Source organism: Branchiostoma belcheri, unplaced genomic scaffold (genome assembly GCF_001625305.1).
Source record: "Branchiostoma belcheri isolate BF01 breed outbred unplaced genomic scaffold, Haploidv18h27 scaffold12, whole genome shotgun sequence".
NCBI classification, from domain to species: domain Eukaryota; kingdom Metazoa; phylum Chordata; class Leptocardii; order Amphioxiformes; family Branchiostomatidae; genus Branchiostoma; species Branchiostoma belcheri.
In genome coordinates, this window is record NW_017802602.1 from 1,907,244 (window position 1) to 1,928,853 (window position 21,610).

Here is a 21,610-nt window from a genome sequence, read left to right on the forward strand (position 1 = left end):
TGCTGAGAATGCGGAAGTGAAACCGGTGCGGGTGCGCCGCCTTGCGGCCCGTATCGGATATGCAGATGGCGCAAGTGTATTACCATGAGGTTCACAAGATTACGTCCTTAATTACCGAAACCTTGGCTGAATAAAAGACTTGCTTGTGTATAAAGAGTCTCTTTACTCACTACATTGTATATTGCTTGACTGACTGTATATTATACAACTTAAATAAATGACATGATAGCTAGTAAGATGATGTTGGTACTTGACTTTAATTTTCTCATATATTCTTCTTTACAAAAGATTTTAGTTACTTCTCCATAAAGATCTTTTTATTTGAACAAGGAAGATGAATGACTCGTAAGCTGAACATTTTGATTCAGGGTTCCAGCCTTAAGAAATGGCTCAAGCACAAGAATTTATTAAAGATGAAATAAACAAACATCATCAACTGCACAGCAGTAAATGTACTTTGAAATTACAGCTGGAAATGACAGAACACAGATTTTTGAAAATCAACTTCTATTATCAACAACCATTATGGATATTCTACTTATTGTTGAACAGGTCATTCCAACTTAATTCTATCTTCCCACAAATCTTCCATTAAAAAAACAACAGTTCTTTTAATTTACAGTAATTGGGTTGCAAAAAGGTAGAATTTATGCAACAATAGCTAGTTTCATTTTGCATCAGTTCATAGTATCTGTTCATCATGTTTTGTCCTGATCTGTACTTATAGCCCATTGTGGCAAAATGTGCAATAAAGGTTGGCATTCATTCCATTATTTGTTCATTTATACGTTGATGAAGGTTAGACATCCAGGTAATAAGATACGCATTCATTTATATATTGTATGATCTCTTACCAATGGGATGAAATCATTCTTGGAGGAAAAGCCCTACATGAAATGTAACAACGAAATACCCTTTTTGGCAACTTGAAAACACTGATTGACTTGGATGATCAGACGATATTCTGGTACATTTACTTTTAAGAGGTTCTTCTTTTCTGTCAACAATGTACAATACTCAAATACTGCTGCATGTGCAGACTTTTTTTTTGAAATCAAATCTTTTTTGTAGTGTCTTGATCAATCCTGTCAGTGTTTATGTATTGTGTTTCACTAGTTTATTGATTGATTGTTGTATTCAACTTCTGTATGAAAATTTGGGCTTTGCTTGCTTGTATTACGTATTGTCTGGTGGCGACATGAATATAAGTGTAACTTAAGAGTGTCGCCACCATGTCTTGTCATTGTATGTTTCAATAAAAAAAGCCCTACATGACTCCCTGCATCTGTAAAACCCACGCCCACTGGCATGGCAGCTGGCTGGGCGCCGCCGCCGGCATTTGTATCTGAATTCCCCCGCCCGATCCCGCAGCCCACTTCAGCGGCGTTGGCCATCCCAGCATCGTGACCTTGGTCGTAGACGACGACCTTGGGGCCCCGAGGGTCAGCTGACCAGTTGTTGGCCAGTCCAACACAATTGCGTAGACGTTGTCACCCTTGGAAGTGTACCTGGGGTAACAAATACGATAAACTTTATAGATATTTTTATGATTACTATTATTTATTAATTTGATGATGATGTGTCCTCGATATTGTATAATGCACTGTTATGTTTTGCTATTTGGATATTCGTAACTTGTTGTTAGGTCCTGTATATTGTATTGACTTGTCCTGTGTTGTGTTGTATGTACCAGTGGCAGCCGCCACCAGCCTTTAGGCTACCTGGCTCCCACTTGTAATGCATGTGGCATCACCATTAAATGAAATGAAACTTTATTGTGCAGCAATGGTACAAGGTACAACGCATGGAATCTACTGCTTAGTAGGTACGTAGGTGGTCGATTAACGGGATTGTACTGCTCAGATTGGGTTATACCGCCCCTTACGGGTGACATACTCTTTCATTGGCTAATAAGAGACGGGGTTTGCCATCTAGGTTGCGAATCACCAACTTTCAGATAGTAGTACCTGGACCATAGCCTGGTTACCAAACCTATTATACATGTAGCTCCAGAGTCCTGCATCCTCTCCACAAAATTAATATTTGCGGAGAGGATGTAGGACTCGGGAGCTATAATAGGTTTGGTAACCAGGCTACCTGGACCATTGTGCACATGGATCATGCCCCTATTCTTTCAAAACGAGTGGTGGGTTCTTTTACGTGCGTGATATTGTTGGTTGAATTTCCAGCCGTGTATCTCACAAAGTGGTTGGGATGGATCCTCAAATTCTGCTGAGGGTGGCGGCCGATCGTCCCAGATGGAGAAAGCTACAGTACCTGGAGCCCCAAGCAGTAGTATCCAGCACGTCGGCAGAACGTACTGGGCCTGTGCAGAACCCCGTTTTTTCGCGTTTTTCGTTGGGTTTTTGGTCAACGTTGCATCAGAATTTTGCTTGTTGCAGAGGATATTCTTTCCGACACAACATTTGGAAACTACTGTCGAAATGCTAACCTTATATGAGCGAATACAACCTTATATGAGACATTCTGCCGAAGTGCTATGTACAATGCATTAAGGGTTTTGCGCAGGTGCAGTACGTTCTGCCGACATGCTGTAGTATCCAAGTATCCAAGCACCACTAAGGCTCGGAGGGGACTGAGTGAGTGAGAGTATCTCACCAGATGTCTGGAGTCTGTGTGTCGTGGGTTCTTTTACGTGCATGGTATTGTTCGTTGGAGGTAATAATTCATGTGCACCTTAGTGCACGCAAATTTGGAGCTGTTTACTCATTTTTTTTTTCTGTGGGTGCACTGGTGAAATATCTTCTACTTATATGGTGCACCCAAAATTTTTTTGTGCACCCAATTTTTAGGTTGTGCACCTGTTCCCAAAACTATATGGCCAGCCCTGTTTATCTCACCAAACGTCAGGTGTCATGGTGTCGTTCTGCGCCCTCCATGGCTTGGTGGCGTAGATAGCGTCCCCGTTGACCTTGAGCCACTGGCCCATGTTCCGCAGACGCTCCTCAAAGATCGGCACGATGCGCCCGTCGTGGGTTGGTCCGATGTTCATCAGCAGATTTCCTCCACAACTAGCACAAGGACATTCAAATAAAACTTTTAATTAGTAAAACCAATATAGCATACAGTAGCACGTCGGCAGAACGTACTGAGCCTGCGCAGAACCCCGTATTTTCGCGTTTTTCGTTGGGTTTTTGGTCAACGTTGCATCAGAATTTTACCTGTTACCAGAGGATATTCTTTCCGACATAACATTTGGAAACTACTGTCGAAATGCTAACCTTATATGAGCAAATACAACCTTATATGAGACATTCTGCCGAAATGCTATGTACAATACATTCCGGGTTTTGCGCAGGTGCAGTACGTTCTGCCGACGTGCTGCATACAGTCATTATGTTTACCTGTTGCAGAGTATATTCTTTCCAACATAACATTTGGAATTTATCGTTAAGCATAATCTAGGGGTTTCCAAATTCAGCGTAGAGCGTTGTGGGGACCCCCCTTGCAGGCCCTCATATAGAGATATGTGCAAATTGTATGCAGGTATTCTATTGCATCGTCTGACCTGACAGTCTCCGCCAAGATCTTCACAAGGTCGTCCATGTCCAGGTAGTCAGCCAAGGTCGCCTCCCGACGGAACCCCCAAGACTTCTTGTCGATCGTCATGCAGTTCTCCCACTTGTGTTTCTGTAGGACACCTGGACCAGGTTGGAAACAGTTTGTAGGCACAGTATTTTGTTGATTTTTTAGGGGACCACCCACAAAATAAAGGACTAGTGGAGTCGTGTGGTGTAATCGGTAGCATGTTCGAGTCCTTCCTTGTCACCGATCGTGTGCCCTGGGGAAAGGCACTTCACACAACTTTCCTCACTTCACTCAGGTAAAAATGAGTACCTAGCTTCGGTTAGGGACGTCCCTCGGATAGGACTTAAATGGAGGTCCCATATTTGGGAAAGCCACACCCCATGCACGTTAAAAAACCCACCGCACTTATCAAAAAGAGTCCTTCCCGGTATGAGTGGTTCAAATCTTAGCTTGTACTTACATTGTAATCTCCAAGCAGATCTTTCGGTTGGGTGGCAAAAGACAGTATCCATTGGCCATCCTGTATCCATTGGCCGTCCTGTATCCATTAGCCAACCGGTGGCTAATGGACACTCCTCTGGCCAATGGATACTGTCTTGCCACAGAAAGATCTGCTTGGAGATTACTTACATTGTACATGTACAAAACTGGTGTGTTTTGCCTGAAAGCGGTTTACCGAAACAAACAATCATGGATTCATTATTCTTGCACCTGCTCACCTGGGTTGTACCTGTCTGCACAGGTGTAGTACCCCCCGTGGTGACAGGCCATGCCGCTCCCCCACCTGTCGTTGGTCACCACTGTGTCCTTAACAGGGCTGAAGGGAAAAAATAATAATTTGTACTAGTAAGTCTATAAATCAGTTTAGTTAATTGTTTATTGAGATTTACCACATTTGTAGAAAATAGATAGGGGACTGTCACCTTTTCAAGATGTCAACCCTGACTATAAGGTTTAAAAAATTTACATTGGGAAGTGTGCCAGTCATTAATAGTCCTTATAGTGATGGACAGAATGATGATGATTGGTTTATTGAAAGAAACAATCTGACATATAGCAGTCAGCTGACTGAATTAGAGTCAGACTTTACAGTACATCAATTAAATGGATAAAATCACAGCTTAAAATATGTTAACACATGATAAAATATGAAATATTTATAGTCCGTTCAATCATTGTCATACATAGATGCATAAAATCTGTTACAATATTTAAAAAAAAACTTCTACAGTTCCTTATTAGAGGACTGCCAAAAACATTGACACTTGTCATTTTAGCCATTAACAGAATTATAATAATTTATATACAGAATGATTGACACCTGTCGTTAAAGTGATTGATAGAATGATTTACACCTGTCGCTATAGGACAGAAAGATTGACACCTGTAATTACAGAGATTGACAGAATGAGTAACAGAAAGATTGACAGAATGAGTGACAAAATGACGCCTGTCATAGTAACAGAATGAGTGACAGAATGAGTGACAGAATGATTGAAACCTGTCATTATAAAGACATTGACAGAATGCTATAAATTAAAATGATTGACACCTGTCATTACAGAGATGGGCAGAAAGATTGATGGAGAGTGACAGAATGATTGACACCTGTCGTTGTAGAGCCATGCGAGGAAGTCTGTGCTGTTCCAGTAGGTGTATGGAGCCTCCCAGTCACCGTCAGACCAGACCACCTCTGGGTGGTAGGTGTTCACAAGTTCATACAGCTCCGCAAGTCCAACCTCCTGTAAACATATATATCATACGGGTTAAAATCATCTTTATTTCAATATACATATAGAATACAACACGGGGTATTCCGTATCGCCCGAGGTATCTGCCCGACTCGCGGGATGGCCGGGACCGAGGGCGATGCGGAATACACCGTGTTGTATTTTATTTATGTCATACCCACCCAAGAAAATAGCCTTTTAATGCAAGATGAGCCAAAAGTTGGTGCCCCTAAACCCTAAAATGCAACAACGTCAGTTCCAACGTCCGCATTCTGTATTCGAATTTTCGAAAGGGGCACACGCGGTTAGGGCGAAACGCGTTCAAATCGTTCTATGGAAGCCATGGAAGTGTTCGATAACGGGTTCCGGACCGGGCCGTACCGTAAAGTACGGCCCGGTCCGGAACCCGTTATCGAACGTTATCATGGCCCGGGCACTTAACATGACTTTCCCCACTTTACTCAGGACTCACAAGTGAAAATGAGTATAATTGTACATGTATTGTCCCTCGTGTTGGTGGTCGCATTAATATACGCTGGAAAAAACGTGACTGTGCCATCACCATGTCTTGTGATTACATGTTGGAATAAACTAGTAAAAAAAGGATGGTTGGTTGGTTGGTTTACCATTTACGCTTCATGCCAGCAGTGCCTGGAGGGGACATACCTGAACTAATGTACTGTAATTCCTGATTTTTCACGGTACTGTTTACAGTAATGTTCACCTTTTTCACTGTCACTTCAGATCTGTACCATAAACTTATCATTACGGTTAACAAATAATTCCTGGAATTCTCTTTCCTGCACCTGTTGCCACTGTGAATATATTAGTTCCGTGAACTTTGCAATTTTTTTCAGACAGTGAACTTTTGCTACTGTGAACATAAAGTGAATTACAGAAGAAAAAAAAGGATGGTTGGTTTTAGCGCTGTTACAAGCGAATGCCCCACGAACTGAAGCGATGTCCCAGCAGCCTCCTGTGCAGGTCACGTGGTCGTGTCAGTTCATCAGTCTCGCGAGATTGCCTATTCAATTCCTTCAGATGGTAGTGACCATCTGAACATGAATATGTAGTTCTGTGAACTTTTCAATTTTTTTCAGACAGTGAACTTTTGCTACTGTGAAGTTCATAAAGTGAATTACAGTAAAAAAAAGGATGGTTGGTTTACCATTTATGCTTCATGCCAGCAGTGCCTGGAGGGGACATACCTGAACTAATGTACTGTAATTCCTGATTTTTCACGGTACTGTTATGTTCACCTTTTTCACTGTCACTTCTGTACCATTAACTTATCATTACGGTTAATAAAAAATTAATAATTCCTGGACTTTCTTTTTCCTGCACCTGTCGCCACTGTGAATATGTAGTTCTGTGAACTTTTCCATTTTTTTCAGACAGTGAACTTTTGCTACTGTGAACATAAAGTGAATTACAGTAAAAAAAAAAAGGATGGTTGGTTTACCATTAACGCTTGATGCCAGCCGCGCCTGGAGGGGACATACCTGGGCTAATATACTGTAATTCCTGATTTTTCACAGTACTGTAATGTTCACCTTTTTCACTGTCACTTCTGTACCATTGACTTATCATTACGGTTAATAGATAATTCCTGAACTCTCTCTTTCCTGCACCTGTTTCCACCGTGAATATATTATAGTTCCGTGAACATGTCTATGACCATGAACTTTTGCTACCGTGAACATTAAGTGAATTACAGTCACTGTCGTAGCTGCTGGCCTTGGCATTGTTGGACAATGTTAATGGGCTTGTTCTGCCTGGGTGTGTTAATCTGGCGTAGATCAAAGGGGTAATTACCCTGGGAAAGGACTAAGGAGCACAGTCACAGGTCAATACTGTAATTCACTTTATGTTTAAGCCTTGAAGGTATGAAAATTTCACGGTCTGAGAAAAGTGGACATGTTCATGGAACTATGCATTCACAGTGGCGACAGGTGAAGAAAAACAAAGTCCAGGAATTATTTGTTAACAGTAATGATAAGTTCATGCTACAGAAGTGACAGTGAAAACAGTGAACATAAAAGTACTGTGAAAAAATCAGGAATTACAGTATCTACGAGAACAGATGGGGTGGCATGTTAAAGTTAAGGCCGCACCTTTTAATTAGGCCATCACAAATATTGTTGAACAAATGAGACCAAAACATGTGCAATTCACCAAATTCCCAAAGCAGACATATACAGGGAAACACCAACAGTGCAACTTTATAGTATTTGATAGAAAAAACGGGGTGAAAGCTTCAACATATTTGTTATTGCTGCCAAATGTACTGCAACAATTTACATGCTTTGATTCGTCAGAACCATTCCAAATATTCGGGTGTTCCATGCTGCACCTCTTGGGATCGTCACATCTTCAGGCACTATTAGTACTAATTAATATTCATGAAGCTGATTTTATAGAATTGTTGCTTGGAAACTATGGACGTCGGTAGTAGGTGTGTCTTTCATCCACCAATCAGCTTCAGGTTTACCCAGATAATTGAGGCATCTACAAAAGTTGTAAAAGTCTAGTTCGGGCCGAAGCCCCGCACTTCTTTGCGCGGCACAGCTGCAGTAGGGGTCCACGCCAGAACCACCGAGACTTTGAGAGTTACACCACCTACACTTCGAATTCACAGTGTGACATCTTTGTTTCCACGCTCACAAGAGAAAAGGCAGGTAAGACTCTACTAGTATATAATTATGATACAAAGAACATTGCCGACCTAGTGCCAACGGCTTAACTCCTCAGCTATTTTCCACCACCTACAACGCAACCAGGGTCACTCTTTCAAACTCGAGTCCACGGATATCTTAGACCGCGAAACACGTTGGTGGGAACGGGGTGTTAAAGAGGCAATATATGAAAGAATGTACAACCCCACCCTCAACAGGGAAGGGGGGCTACGGGTCGATCTTTCCGGCACTTGGGATTTGGCACTCCCAGCCCCGAGAACAGACAACACTTACATGTAAGCTCCTGTTCTGTATAACAGGAGCTTTCAGACTAATTTGCATCATCTTGTCTTGACTTGTCTGACTTTGTTCCTTTTTCGACTTCCCAAAAATTTGTCTTCACTTTATTTGCATATCAATCAATAGGTTGTGCTTATAAACCTGTTTTCCCCTCTGGTCTCTCAGTCACTGACGAAAGCTAGTGGATACTAGCTGAAATGTCTGACGTTTTCAAAATCATATCCAGTTGCTTGAGTAACTGCTTTTTGGCGTATAATTATGATCCCGTTGTAGCTTCCATGAGGAAAAAAATGTTTCCGTTTTGATAATTGATATCGTTTGACTCGCCGAAATGCCCCCGTGGTGTGCGGTAACTTGGCTAACGCTTTCAATGTGTGCACCGTCACAAACGCACATGCACAATCATAGCAAACAGATGCACTATGGCACCGTATAGACACACGCACTTGGGATGGTAGCCAACGGGCTGGGCGCTAATGGCCCTGGGCGTACCCAGATCTATATGACGGTATGTACAAATGTACGGGGGAGCTTTAAGTTATGTATGATAGTCTGGCTACCAGGCTAGGCAACATGGACATTGTCATTGAACGTGAATGAATGTACTGAACGTAGAACCACTGGCGTATATATCTATTAGACAAAGTGGTAAAGAGAACAACAATCGGACAAAACCAACAATCAGTCTGGTTGTTACAGCCTACTTGTAAAGTCCGACTCTCCCAGCATGTTATCTGACTGTCTATTTGCCCAATTTCTACTATTTCTAGCCGCCTCTGAAGCCAGTGGTGGGGGCTAGCCAGTTAATCCTCTAAAAATGAAACAATGAGCTCACCCCACCGCCAACTAGCCTGGTAACCAGTTCCTCGTGAGCTCAGCACTATCTCTTCGGTGCTGGTAGCATTTTGGGCCACCAAACCAGGCCCTATAGTACAGCGTTTTGCAGACGGTTGAGATTTCTTTCACACAAGGCGCAACAGAAAATCAAGCGTAATACAGAAAGTCATGATCAGCGGATAAAGGGAAACCAGTTGGAGATAGGTCCGTGGTATAGCCCGCCTGTGCTTAGTAAAGACTGGGGCACGAAAATCAAGCCCAATCCGACCAAAGGTTTGGTACCCTAAGGCTAACCGCCAACAAACAAAATGCCGACACACTGCCTGTGATTACTCAATGACATATTTTTGATGTCAGCTCAGAGAATGAGCCTCGGGACATAGAGGCAGGGCTTCAGCAGCCGTTGGTTACCTAACCGGTTTCTCAACTCCTGCCGAAGTACAACTCTCAAAGGAGAAATTTATGGCTACAGGAGCAAAGGTCGTCTCCAAATTTCACGGGCAATTAGTGTGATATACACATGTACCCTTGCGGAAGAACCCCCCCCCCCCACAAGGCTCAAATGTCCACTTTTTGGTCCACTTTTTATGTAAAGGTCGAAGGAAAATTGCATTATCCCAATAAAACATGGGCTGTGTATTATGATAATATTTCATGATGTTTCTTAATTTTATATTAGTAGGTAACCATGGCCTACAAGCTGGCAATGCTCCTGGGTCTGACCAGCCTCCTGATGGTGCTGATGGTGGACCAGACAGACTCGCTCTGTTGCTGGCCTAAGTGCGGATGGTTCTTTTCCCATTGCGAATGTGCCGATGGCTTTAAGGTAAATATCTCTGCCTGCTGTTGCAAGACTTTGTTCCAACATGACAAACCTCCCTTCATTGAACATGATTTAAAGGCATCCAGTGCAGTTTTTAGGCCTTGGAAACCCAATTTTTCAAAGTCAATATTCCTGCCATTTATCTACATACTGAGTTGAAACCACACTGTCCCAATGTACATGTATATTGACCCTCATGGAGCAAAAATCCCCAAATTTCTAACGGAAAATGGTTACTGGAAGGGCTCTTGGCTGATTTTTAGGGCGCCACCCAGAAAATAAAGGACTCATCTTCGGGCTTGTTTGTGCAGTTTTAAGTACCCAAAGTATGAAATACTGATTGAAATGTGCTAATGTGGGACAGTATGTGTCAATATCACAAAGATTGCCTCATTCAGACTATTTCTAGTTTTGCTGCTCTTAAATCGCATTGGGTGCCTTTAAGGGTTGCAGTATGTGGAGCTGAACATTGCAAGGAATTTTCTTGCTGCGTTTAGTGTTTAGTGGGGTCGTGTGGCATAGAGGTAGTGTGTTCGGCTCAGGACCAAGAGGTCCCCGGTTCGAATCCTACCAATGTCACCAATCTTAGCCCTTGGGAAAGGCACTTTTCACGGCCTTCCTCACTTCACTTACTACTAGGTGTAAATGAGTACCTAGCTTCTGTTAGTGATGTCCCTCGGATAGGACGTTAAATGGAGGTCCCGTGTTTGGGGAGAGCCACACCCCACGCACATTAAAGAAACCAATGCATGCACATCAAAAAGAGTATATAATTTATATATATATATGAGTACAATGAGTACAGTTAAACATTCTAAAATCAGTATTACTAAGAAAAATAACATCATAAAACTGCTATAAATGTATACAAAGATCAGGTTTTAGACAGCAGCTTCAACAAACGGGGTACAAAAGACTGTTCATGTCTTTTCGTTTTACTAGATGTTGAGACAGTGACAGGTTTAGTTTTGACCTGTCCTCATGTATCACAAAAACAACATTTTCTACCTATCTCATCAATGGATAAAGACTAGCATGGGCACTCATCCCCATGTCTCTTAACAGCTTTTGTTTGTTTCGCGTAACCAGTAAACCACCTTTAGGCCTAACACACCGTTTTGTACATGTCAGTACAAGCTGTGTAAGACAGGACTGTAAGGTTTAAACCACTCACACTGGGAAGGTCCCATATATATACACAGCTTGTACTGACATGTACAAAACGGTGTGTTAGGCCTAAAGGTGGTTTACTGGTTGCGCGAAACAAACAAAAGCTGTTAAGATGTATTTTATCGCTAATTATGCTGATGTATGTGACATTTTATGCTATCTATCTAAGAAACTGGCTTGGAGGGACATGAACTTTTCTCAGTGATGTATGACAGACAGTTGTGGCGAACTAACTTTGTATGCTCCACCTCTACGGAGGATGAATGATGATGATGATGATGATTGTAACAATTGAGTACATTTCAAGTTGTAAATATTCGACATATTTCATGCACTGATGTGATTATTCGACATATTTCATGCACTGATGTGACATGCTAGTCTATATTCAATAAAAATCTGAATCTGAAATCTGAATCTAATGCATCTCAACCCCACACTCAGACAAAGGGCGGCTGCGGAGTCGGTGGGTGCAACGCTGGCTATTGAACTGCGTTGGGGGCTGCAGAAAGTAAGTCATCCCATGGGCAGTGGTCGAAATACTTTTTTTCAGCGCTCTGCAATATTGCAGAAGAGTAAAAATTTTGTTCTGCAATTTGGAAATACTTTCTGCAAAATTAATACACAAGCCTCCATACTACAATCTTGCAGGTTTATAAGCATGAACTATTGATTCATATGCAAATTAGTGAAGACAAATTTTTAGAAGTCCAAAAGGAAACAAAAGATAAACAAGTCAAGACAAGGTTGATGCAAATTAGTGAAGAAGCTCCTGTTGTTTCAAAACAGGAGCTTAGTGTTGTCTGTCCTTGGGGCCAAAAGCGTCAAATCCCAAGTGCCAATTTTTCCTGTTGCAAAATTGCAGATTGTATAAATTTTTCTTCTGCAATCTTGAAAATCTATCTGCAGATTGCAGACTGCAGACAGGTATTTCGAACACTGCATGGGCAGTCCCAGATTATCCATAATTATTAGTTCTACATTTGCCTCCTTCCTAAATCAGTTCGCAAAACGACTTGTAACCTGTAAGTTGCTCTATTATATACGTACGGGTAGCTGCTTGGGACAAGGCCATTAGTTTTTTAGTATTGTAGTCCAAAAGCTGTGGAAGACGAAATACACTTTATCTCAAACTGTTTGTTTCATGATAACAACATTCAAAATGAGTTATCTATAATTCAAACGTCCACAATTTATCCCAATTTCTCTAAACTTACAAAGGAAAAATTATTCACTACCCAAAACCCACAAATTTTGGAAAAGGTGGGACATTATGTCTTCCGTGGTTTCCAAAAGAGTTACCATTTAGACATAGTTTTAGAAATAGCTATTAATAGTTTTAGACTATTACCATTTATTATGTAGATTCTGTACTCTGTTTCAATGTCCTTTTATCTTTGTGATTTGCAATTAGCCCTCGGGCAGGAATTTGCAATAAACTTTCTAAATTACTAAACTCTATATTCTGCACAGCTCTCCGGGTCTTTGCTGGGCTCAATTGCAGTGATTCTGATCCAAATAATTTTCTTACATGTCTACCGTATATATCATCTGTATCAGTATGGCTGACCTTCGGAGTAACACACCAGCTTTGCAAGCACGCGGCATGGCGGCGGCTAACTATATCACACCGAATGACTTGTTACACTCAATCTTTGCATCTTTAATTGTAGGAGTTGTTTAAAGCTTTTTAGTGATGATGCCTAAACTGTGCTTGGTGGCAACAAGTTCCACTCTGCGACCATAGTTCTTGGGAAGTACCAGTTTTGAACACCTCAATTCTTGCTCGATAACTCTGATATTTGAAGGCATGACTGTTTCTGATCCAAATCATTTTCTTACATGTCTAATAGTATATAAAATGAATAATGTTCACAAAAAAGAGCCTCAAAACGGTCATGGTCGGAGGCAGATGCTGAGGAAGCTCGCGGCCTTCTGGAGATGCTGGAGGGAGAGAAGGCCATGCCCGGCCGTGGATACCACGATGCAGACCTTGAGCAGTAAGCTACTTTCCTCTTATATTAATTACATCCAAAACCCCACAAATTACAGAAAAAGTTGGATCTTTTGTCTTCTTCTGTCTTCAAAAAAGAAGTCCCCAGGCATGAATTTGCAATAAAACAATTATTGTTCACAAGGGTGGCCAAGGAAGCCCGCGGCCTCCTTGAGCTGCTGCGCGGAGAACAAGAGAATATCTACCGGGAGGAGAACGCCAAAGCCCTCCGCAAGTTTGGAGAACACGACGCGGATGAGGACATGAAGCTGTCCAAGGAGGAGGCTCTGGAGATGCTGAAGGAGCTGGGGTTGGACATCAGTGAACGGCCCGATGATTGGTTCGAGTCCATGGACAAGAACAACGACGGGTACATCGACCCTGAAGAGTATGACGAGGACATGGCCAAAGACTTGAAGTAGTCTTCGAAGGTAAGAAACATCTGACATGATCTGCAGCATACAGTGTACTTCCTCAGCTGGTAGAAAGTTCTTGGGTAAGACAAGACAGTAGACCCTTCACTCTAGCGTGGGGTCGTGTGGTGTAGCAGTAGCGTCTTGATGTCAAGATGTCCCGGGCTTGAATGTCACTTCGTCACCGATCTTGTGCCCTTGGGAAAGGCACTTTACACGACTTTCCTCACTTCACTGAAGTTTAGTTAGGGAAGTCCATAGCTCAGATAGGACATTCAATGGACACGCAAAGTTAAAGAACCCACCGCACTTATCAAAAAGAGTAGGGGACCTTCCCGGTGTGAGTTGTTCAAACCTTACAGTCATATGGCCGCACCTGGGGTCGACTTGAGGTTACCTGAGTTAGCGCGAAATGGCAGCTGCTCCAGACCCTTGCGATTAAGCCCCAATATATAATTGTAAAGCTGCTCACAATTCAGCCCTTGGCTGTGAAGAGAGAGTAGCCGGCCCACCCAATACAGTACTATTCACCAAGCTGGTGACAGGGAAAGTCAGCTGGGTTAGGGTCTTCTCTCCCCAAGCTAAAAAATCAATATTGATCCATCCATTAGTCGATTAATCAATCGGTTGTTCCAGTAACATAAAGAAAGAAAAAACAATCTTCTTATTGTATATCATTTTACTGGTATTTATAATATCATATACTGTTTTCCTTTTCCAACAGGCCCCCGGAATGGAGATGGTCCCACCGCATCCTGCGTGTGCCGAGCACCATCCTGGCCTTCCAGCCGTGACTGCAGATCAGCCGCATAGATTTTAGCTGCTTTTGCCTCATTTAACCATGACAAGGTTCGTGAGTGGATATCAGGGTTCAAAATTACAAAGATCATCACCATCTTGCGAAGGATTCCATGCCCAAATTTAAATGGAGTCCTGTGAACATATGTCCAAGGTACCCCCATACCTATTTAGGTCTACTACCAGAGCACAGGGAGCCAAAATATACATTTTTGATCTGACAATGGGTTCTGTTCCTGAAAAAATTACAAGCAACACCATCGCATCTTTTCTATTGTTCTCTGATATCCTGCTCACAGCCTGTAACATAGATAATAGGGTTCCTCCTTCAACCATCCCTAAACGTTCATGTCTTTATAGGAAGAGACTTTCACCTGATCATAATATTGTAGTTCTGTATCTGTATCTATATATAGCCAGTATGCCATCCTTTGGCATAACACAGTTCCTTTTCATCTAGTCTTCACAACTTCGTCAAATTCTACCTAGTACAGAGATGTTTTACACCAGTCAAATTGTGCGACTCCATGGAACCCATAGATCAGCTTTGCAGCTCTTATAATGCGACCAAGATTTCTGACATTAAAAGAAAATGCATGATACGAAACCTATCCTTGTCATTTATTCTTGTGTGTTGAGTCTCAGCATTGATGTAACACTCACTCACACTCACTATCCTGGTTTTGATTATTCTGCTGCCGGTTTCCCTGTCCCAGGGGTGGGCAGCAGTCGGCTGTTCTGGACACCTCGCCTCCAGCTGGCTCTGTCCTGTGGGTCTGTGCTAGACAGACCACACTCCTTAATATCCCTCTGGAGACACTCCACCCAAGTTTTTCTAGGCCTGCCACGGCCTCTGTTGCCTGGCAGCTGCAAGTCCACGATGGTGTTGATGCAGCCACTGGCACACTTAACGTGCCCGTACCATCGGAGGCGGCGTGACTGCACGACAGACTTGATGTCTTCCAGGCCAAGCTTAGCAAGCAAGGTTGCAGAAGGTGTCATGTCCTGAGGTTTAACACCACAGATCCATCTGACCATGGATCTGTCATTACGGCGCAACCGTTGGAGTTGTAACAAGAAGAGTATAAGCAATGCATCATTCTGTAGTTCAATAAATGGTAAGAAAGGAAAGGTCTCCCGTGCTCTTATGCAGAGCGTAGGGTGGTGCCCATATCCATTTCTGTAGCCCTTGAGCGACACACAGTTGTGCAATGCACTACAGCAGGGGGCTAGTCCGCTGGTAGTGCTGTGTGCTTGACCTTCCCACACTTTTTCTCATATGTGCTGAGTGCTAAGCAGAGAAAGAAGTGTGTACCATTTTTTTAAAGTCTTTGGTATGACCCGGCCAGGATTTGAACTCACGACCTCCCGATTACAAAGCAAGCACTCTACCAATTGAGCTATTGCACCGGTCTAATAAATGCCATGATTCAGAAAAATTAAGGGGTTTGAGGAGTTTGAGACTGCCCTTCTTTTACGGGAAAAGTGCACATTAAGTTAAACTCGCCAGGTGGTATCTGAGAATGTAGAAACAGACATGAGCAAAGCAATCTAAGGCCACACCAGTTTAATTTCTTGGTTAACGGATCCACCCGCTTCATTTTTTTCTGATTTGCAAATAAAAATAAAAATTCAGAATCAACTGCAAAATGCTCCTATTTTGCCCTGAACAGTTGAAAACAGTTTTTTCTTCCTAGCTGTTACTATATAACAGTTATTCCATCTTTCAATGCAACTGGTATCATTAAAAGTTCTAAATTCATTGTTTAAATTTTGAACCAGCCTGGTGTGTTGACTTCATGGCTCCTATTGTACCATTTTGGGCCATAATAGGATGCCTAGGCCTGTTTTTATTTTTATTTTTTTTGCCCGCCCGCTCCATTATTTTTCTAGAAAAATTAACCAAGAAATTAAATTGGTGTGGCCTAAGTGGAAAAACAAAAAGTAACTCTTTTTCCCATGCCAGCAATCGAACCTGGACTGTGCCTGGGGGTATAAGTCACAACTTTAGCTTTAAAATCAGCATGGCATCAACACTGAGGCAATGATCTAGCAAAACTTTGGTGTGATACCGCCCCTGACCTTGGAGTACTCCTGCGTGGTCCACTTGTTCTGTTTGTCCTTGAGGTACAGCGGGTGAAACCACTCGAACAGGGAGTAGTACAGGCCAAAGTGCAGGTCCGTCTGGTTCCGTATGGCATCACGGAGCTCACCTGGGGTCAAAAGAAATTTATTTTGTGATTCTATTGTTTTCAGTCTCGATCACTCGACATTTACCTCCTCCCTTAACTTAAGTCTTTTGTATACACACACACACACACACACACACACAAAACCACTCAAACAGGGAGTAGTACAGGCCAAAGTGCAGGTCCGTCTGGTTCCGTATGGCATCACGTAGCTCACCTGGGGTCAAATGAAATTTGCGATTGATCTATTGTTAACTTTTCAGTTTTGACCACTCTCTTGCCTCCTCCTATAACTCTCAAACACTGCACAGACACACACATGCAAATACACAGTCACACATGAAAATAAACAGTCACACATTTGAAAATACACATTACGTGCGCGCGCGCACACACACACACAAACAAATACACACATAAATACACACACACAAAAACACATGCATGCAAACACACACACACACACAAACACACACACACACACAAACACATTGAGTCACAACAGCTGGGATAAGGACTTGAACTCCCAACCTCTTGGTCCACTAGAAGACATCAAGATCACTATAACCACAGTGGACTATACAAGGTACATACCAACCAAGTCCCTGTGAGGTCCTGTATCCATAGAGTTCCAGTTCCAGCTGTATTTGGAAGGCCAGTTGGTGAAACCCTCGTGGTGTTTGGAGGTCAATACCACGTATCTGTGAAAAGTGCAAACGTAATATGTACATGTACATTGTAATTGCCAAAATTTACAAACAATAAGCTTCTAGTTTTGAAAAATATGTACTTATTGTTTTCAATTCAATTCACTCAATTATATTGTTGTTGTACCTGGTACATACTGCTTTCTCTGCTTAGCACTCAGCACCTGGGAAAGAGTATGGGAGTTAAACACACACTACTACCCCCCTGCTGTAGTGACTGCACAACTGTGTGGCCCAAGGGCTACTGAACTGGAGATAGGCACTGCCCTATGCACCACATGGCGTGGGAAGGACTTTAACTACTTTTTAACTTAACTAAGTAACTTTGTTTATCATAATTTTCCCAACGCTTCCCAGTTACCCCCTATACAGTAAATGGAACAGCCCACATACTTTGCCCCTGAAGCTTGCAGGATCTCTGCCCACTGCAGCGGGTTATACCACTCTGCTGTAAACATGGGGGCGAAGTCGGCATAGCTGAAACCAGGTCGATAATTCCTTTTCATGAAGTCAATGAAGTCTGGATTCTTGGCCCCTGAAATGAAGAAATGAATAAATATAAATGAAAGAATACATGTAGGAATGAAAATGAATGAATGAATGAATAATGAAGGAAGGAAATGAAAGAGAATGAGTGGATATATTCTATGGTAACATAACTGCATAAAAATTCAAAATCATAATGATAAAATTAGAATTTTAAGTTAGCCTCTACCAGGCACCACAGATCGCTGGAAAAATAGTAGAAATTGGCCGAAATAAAGGGATAGTTTAGGGCGTATTCTGTCCGTTGAAAAATTTTCATTGCAAATTTGTACCAGTTCTTGAAGCAAGCTTTCATGGCAATTTTTCATGATTGCAAATTTTTACAAATTGTACAAATTTGGCAATTGAAGCAAGAGGCGAGTTTTCAAGGGTGACCATGTACCTTCCCAGTCATACCAGAACCACTCTGAGCCGTAGCTTGGTACAGAGTACACGCCCCACACTATAAAGATGCCAAACTTGGCTTCATCAAACCAACTTGGGAGAGGACGGCTGTCAATCGACTCCCATGTGGGCTTGTAGGGCACCTGAGTACGTACAAAAAGTGTTTCATAATATAAGTGAAAATGGAAGTTCTAACCACACCAGTTTCATTCCTTGGTTTCCAGTTCAACTAAGCTTCAATCTCTGAAAAAAGATTCCAATATCATGATCTTCTATAATGATTATTAATAAGAACAGTTCTTGAATCTCAAGTCAAGTTTTTTAAACACTACCAATTGCGGCAATCTTTCTTTTGAAGATTTTGAAGACAACGAAAATATTTGGGGTTAATGTCATAACTTTGTACAGTTTGTGTTGAAATCCAATTTTTTCTTTGAAAGCATTGGTGCACTTTCATAAGCCAATGTCACATTTTGGCAGGAGATATCAACCTCTTCATGGGTCAAGTTTTGTTGTTGTTGTTAGAAATGTGAAAACCAAGAAATGAAATCGGTGTGTCCTTATCCTGGAGTAAGCTGTACCTTTCCAGTCCCACCAAAACCATTCGCTGCCAAAGCTGGGGACAGAGAACACTCCCCAGTGCATGAAGATTCCGAACTTTGCTTCGTCGTACCAGGCTGGTAGCGGTCGCTTGTCCAGGGAGTCCCACGTCGGGGAATAACGGGGCTGCTGTTTATCAATAGGTTATACATTGTAGTTGATAAGTTAACTAACACATTAACTAATCCTATTAACCAACAATCCGTTAGTTAACTAACACATTAACTAACTGAAGATGCCATACTTCATTGTCACTGGTGGCCAAAGGAGTCCAACATCGGAGTGTAGCGGGGCGGCCGTCGATCAATAGGTTATGGTTGACAAGTTAGTTAGCTAACACATTAACTAATCAAAGTAACTGGTTATTAGTACATCCACGATGTCTCACACATCTTCGCAGAAGGAAAACATATCATTGTTTTTGCTCAGTTTCTTCCTCTTCTTCTCCAAACAAATAGGGTCAATGACCCGGACCAGACGTCGGTCACCATGGTAACTGGTGCTGTTGCAGACACAGCACCTGTGGTGTTGGGTTGCATTATGTAGCAGGACAGAGCTACAGGGACTGCTCACCACATATTACATACATGTTAGAGTAGCAATGAACAAAGCAGTTCAGGCTAGACCATGTGAAGGTTAACACATTTCTTTGCAAATGTTACCTTTGTAATTACTTTTCTTTGCAAATGTAATTACCTTTCTAATTACTTGCAATGTAAGAGGACTGCAGCAACAGTAGTAGTTGTATTGTCACTAATTGGAGGTTCCTTAAACAAACAAACAAACAAATTAACAAACCTGGTTCTTTCCCTGTCTCCATTGCCGTACTTTCTGCACGTCGGCGGCCAGGAGTGGGGAGGGCGCGTACAGCGTCAGCACAAACCCCACCACAGCAGTCATACACAGCAGCATCGCGAGCAGTCGGGGTTTCACTCGAGCTCCAAGCATAAACTGAATATCAACTGGCAGGCTGAGTGCAGAATGGAAAAAAACAACACACGGATCGTTACTTATTTATTTATTTTATTTATTTATCTATTTAAATTGCAAACACTGCAATACAGTGGAAGCCCTGGCAGCTGAGCTGATGTCGGGCCCCACAGTATAAAATACATATTACATACATAAACCATGGAGGTAGAAATCTCTTTTTCTACCTCCATGCATAAACATATACACATCATAGCACAATAAAGTCACAAATCACAGAAATCTCTTATACTTACAATCCATAATCTAGGCTAATGACAGTATGAAAAAAAGTAACAATATAATAATTGTTACTTCTACAACTTCTTATATACTGAACTGCCAATACTGTCTGAACTACATGGACAGTCTCATTAGCCTAGTATAGTACCCTTGTAACAGTATGTTCCTTATGTATGTAACGTTATGTCGTATTACCATGGAGGTATACTACTCAGTATTAGTCAAGTAGTGTACCTTTTGTCTCCACTTTTCTACATACGTCTGTTATGTGTCTGTCTGTTAAGTCTTGATCTGTACCTAGCTGCGCTCACTTGGTGGCTTTATTCTGTGGTTATAGCAACTGACAAGGCTTTATCACACCATATTCACCTCGGGGCGGGTCATTAACCCTTAATTAAAATTTACAAAATACATGCTTAGTGAAATATGCAAATTATGTACAGTGGTGCAATAATATCATGCATTTTAAAAATACAGTTATAGAGTCCTGGTATATTCATGGTTGCCGAGGTACAAAAATGCAAATGTTTTATTATACCTTGATACCTTGATACGTCTTCCAGGAAAGAAGGCCGTGGCCTGTTATGTCCTGATCTCTGCTCACTCGGTTGCATACCTTCGCTTCTCCCAGTGACTGTCATGTCTGCTTTTGAACTGATTAACAGTTTCTGCTGCTACTACTTCTTGAGGCAGAGAATTCCAGTTTTTGATTGTTCTGACACTGAACCCCTGCGCCCTAACCCTGGATCTTGCTAGAGGAACTTTCAACTTGAGGTTGTGACCATTATGTATATGTTTATATGGGGGTATGGTATAGAGTATAAACATATACCCCACATAGTAACTATTGACCAGGATTCACGTGAATACGAATAATATAAAACAAACAAACAACAATACCGATTCGGAAGTGTTTGTCACACGACAACAGGCTGCTTTTGGTCCTGGAGATCTCTGAAGGAAACTATGCTTTCAACCCAGAAGATTTAGAATGTTAAAATTGCCTAAAATGGTCGTTGTTTTGAGCTGATCCGCAGAGCAATGTTCTTGTTTCCTTCCTTTACGCCCCCAGTCAGGTGACGGGTCAAAGGTTACATAAGGACAACGACCCGAGTTATAGAACTAAAAGTTTGTTGCGTTAAGTTCATTCTTGAAACGTAGAATATGCTTTTTGCCGTTCTTCGAGTGTGATAGACAGCTCTGAACTATACAAGCTTCGCTTTCAAAGAGACTGGAGGGAAGAAACTGCTAGTATCCGCAAACGGTTCAGCGCACGTATTGTGACTGACCGGAAAATTGGGTAATCGGGCTTACTTATGCCAAACCCGGAAGTAATCTAACGCAATTTGCAGTTTGGGGACTTACCGAACGTTTTGTTTGCTGAGGAAGGCGACTAGAGATCGTTTGTAACCGCCTAAAAAAGGGATAGGTACGGAGCTAATGTAACTCAACGTTCGTACAAGCTTTTGAAGGTGAGTCTGCCGAAAAACACGACTTTTGGGCGAACATAAAGTAGCGGAAAATAGTGCAGAACGTGGTTTCTATGGATGCCCCCCTCCCCCTTTATTTCGGTAAATTTCTGTCCGGAAATGTTAAGACAACGTTTAACTTAACAGTTACACAACAACATGTTTCCTTGTTGTGAACTAGACTGTAACTTTTGCGTGACTGTTGAGGCCCAGGT

The 21,610-nt window shown here is 42.0% G+C and overlaps 1 protein-coding gene and 1 long non-coding RNA gene across 3 annotated transcripts; one reads left to right on the top strand and one right to left on the bottom strand.

Annotated features, from left to right (window-relative positions):
- Positions 1 to 323: 323 nt before the first annotated feature.
- On the bottom strand, positions 324 to 20,996 carry LOC109462895 (alpha-L-fucosidase). Of its 2 annotated transcripts, none has more exons than XM_019759527.1 (11): positions 20,834 to 20,996; positions 19,513 to 19,685; positions 18,696 to 18,840; positions 17,578 to 17,719; positions 17,072 to 17,178; positions 16,371 to 16,501; positions 5,158 to 5,291; positions 4,269 to 4,366; positions 3,530 to 3,662; positions 2,862 to 3,032; positions 324 to 1,508 (listed from the first exon to the last, which is right to left on the bottom strand). In XM_019759527.1, exons 2-11 carry the CDS (start codon positions 19,660 to 19,662, stop codon positions 1,268 to 1,270), a joined length of 1,452 nt encoding a protein of 483 aa, XP_019615086.1. In that variant the 5' UTR covers positions 19,663 to 19,685; positions 20,834 to 20,996; the 3' UTR covers positions 324 to 1,267. The 2 variants fall into 2 exon arrangements, with proteins under 2 accessions (XP_019615086.1, XP_019615085.1); XM_019759526.1 differs by having other exon boundaries at positions 18,696 to 18,843.
- Positions 7,776 to 13,011, top strand: LOC109462896. The gene is made up of 4 exons (XR_002139786.1): positions 7,776 to 7,957; positions 9,771 to 9,917; positions 11,529 to 11,595; positions 12,968 to 13,011. It is a non-coding gene; the product is annotated as an uncharacterized LOC109462896 (long non-coding RNA).
- Positions 20,997 to 21,610: the final 614 nt, after the last annotated feature.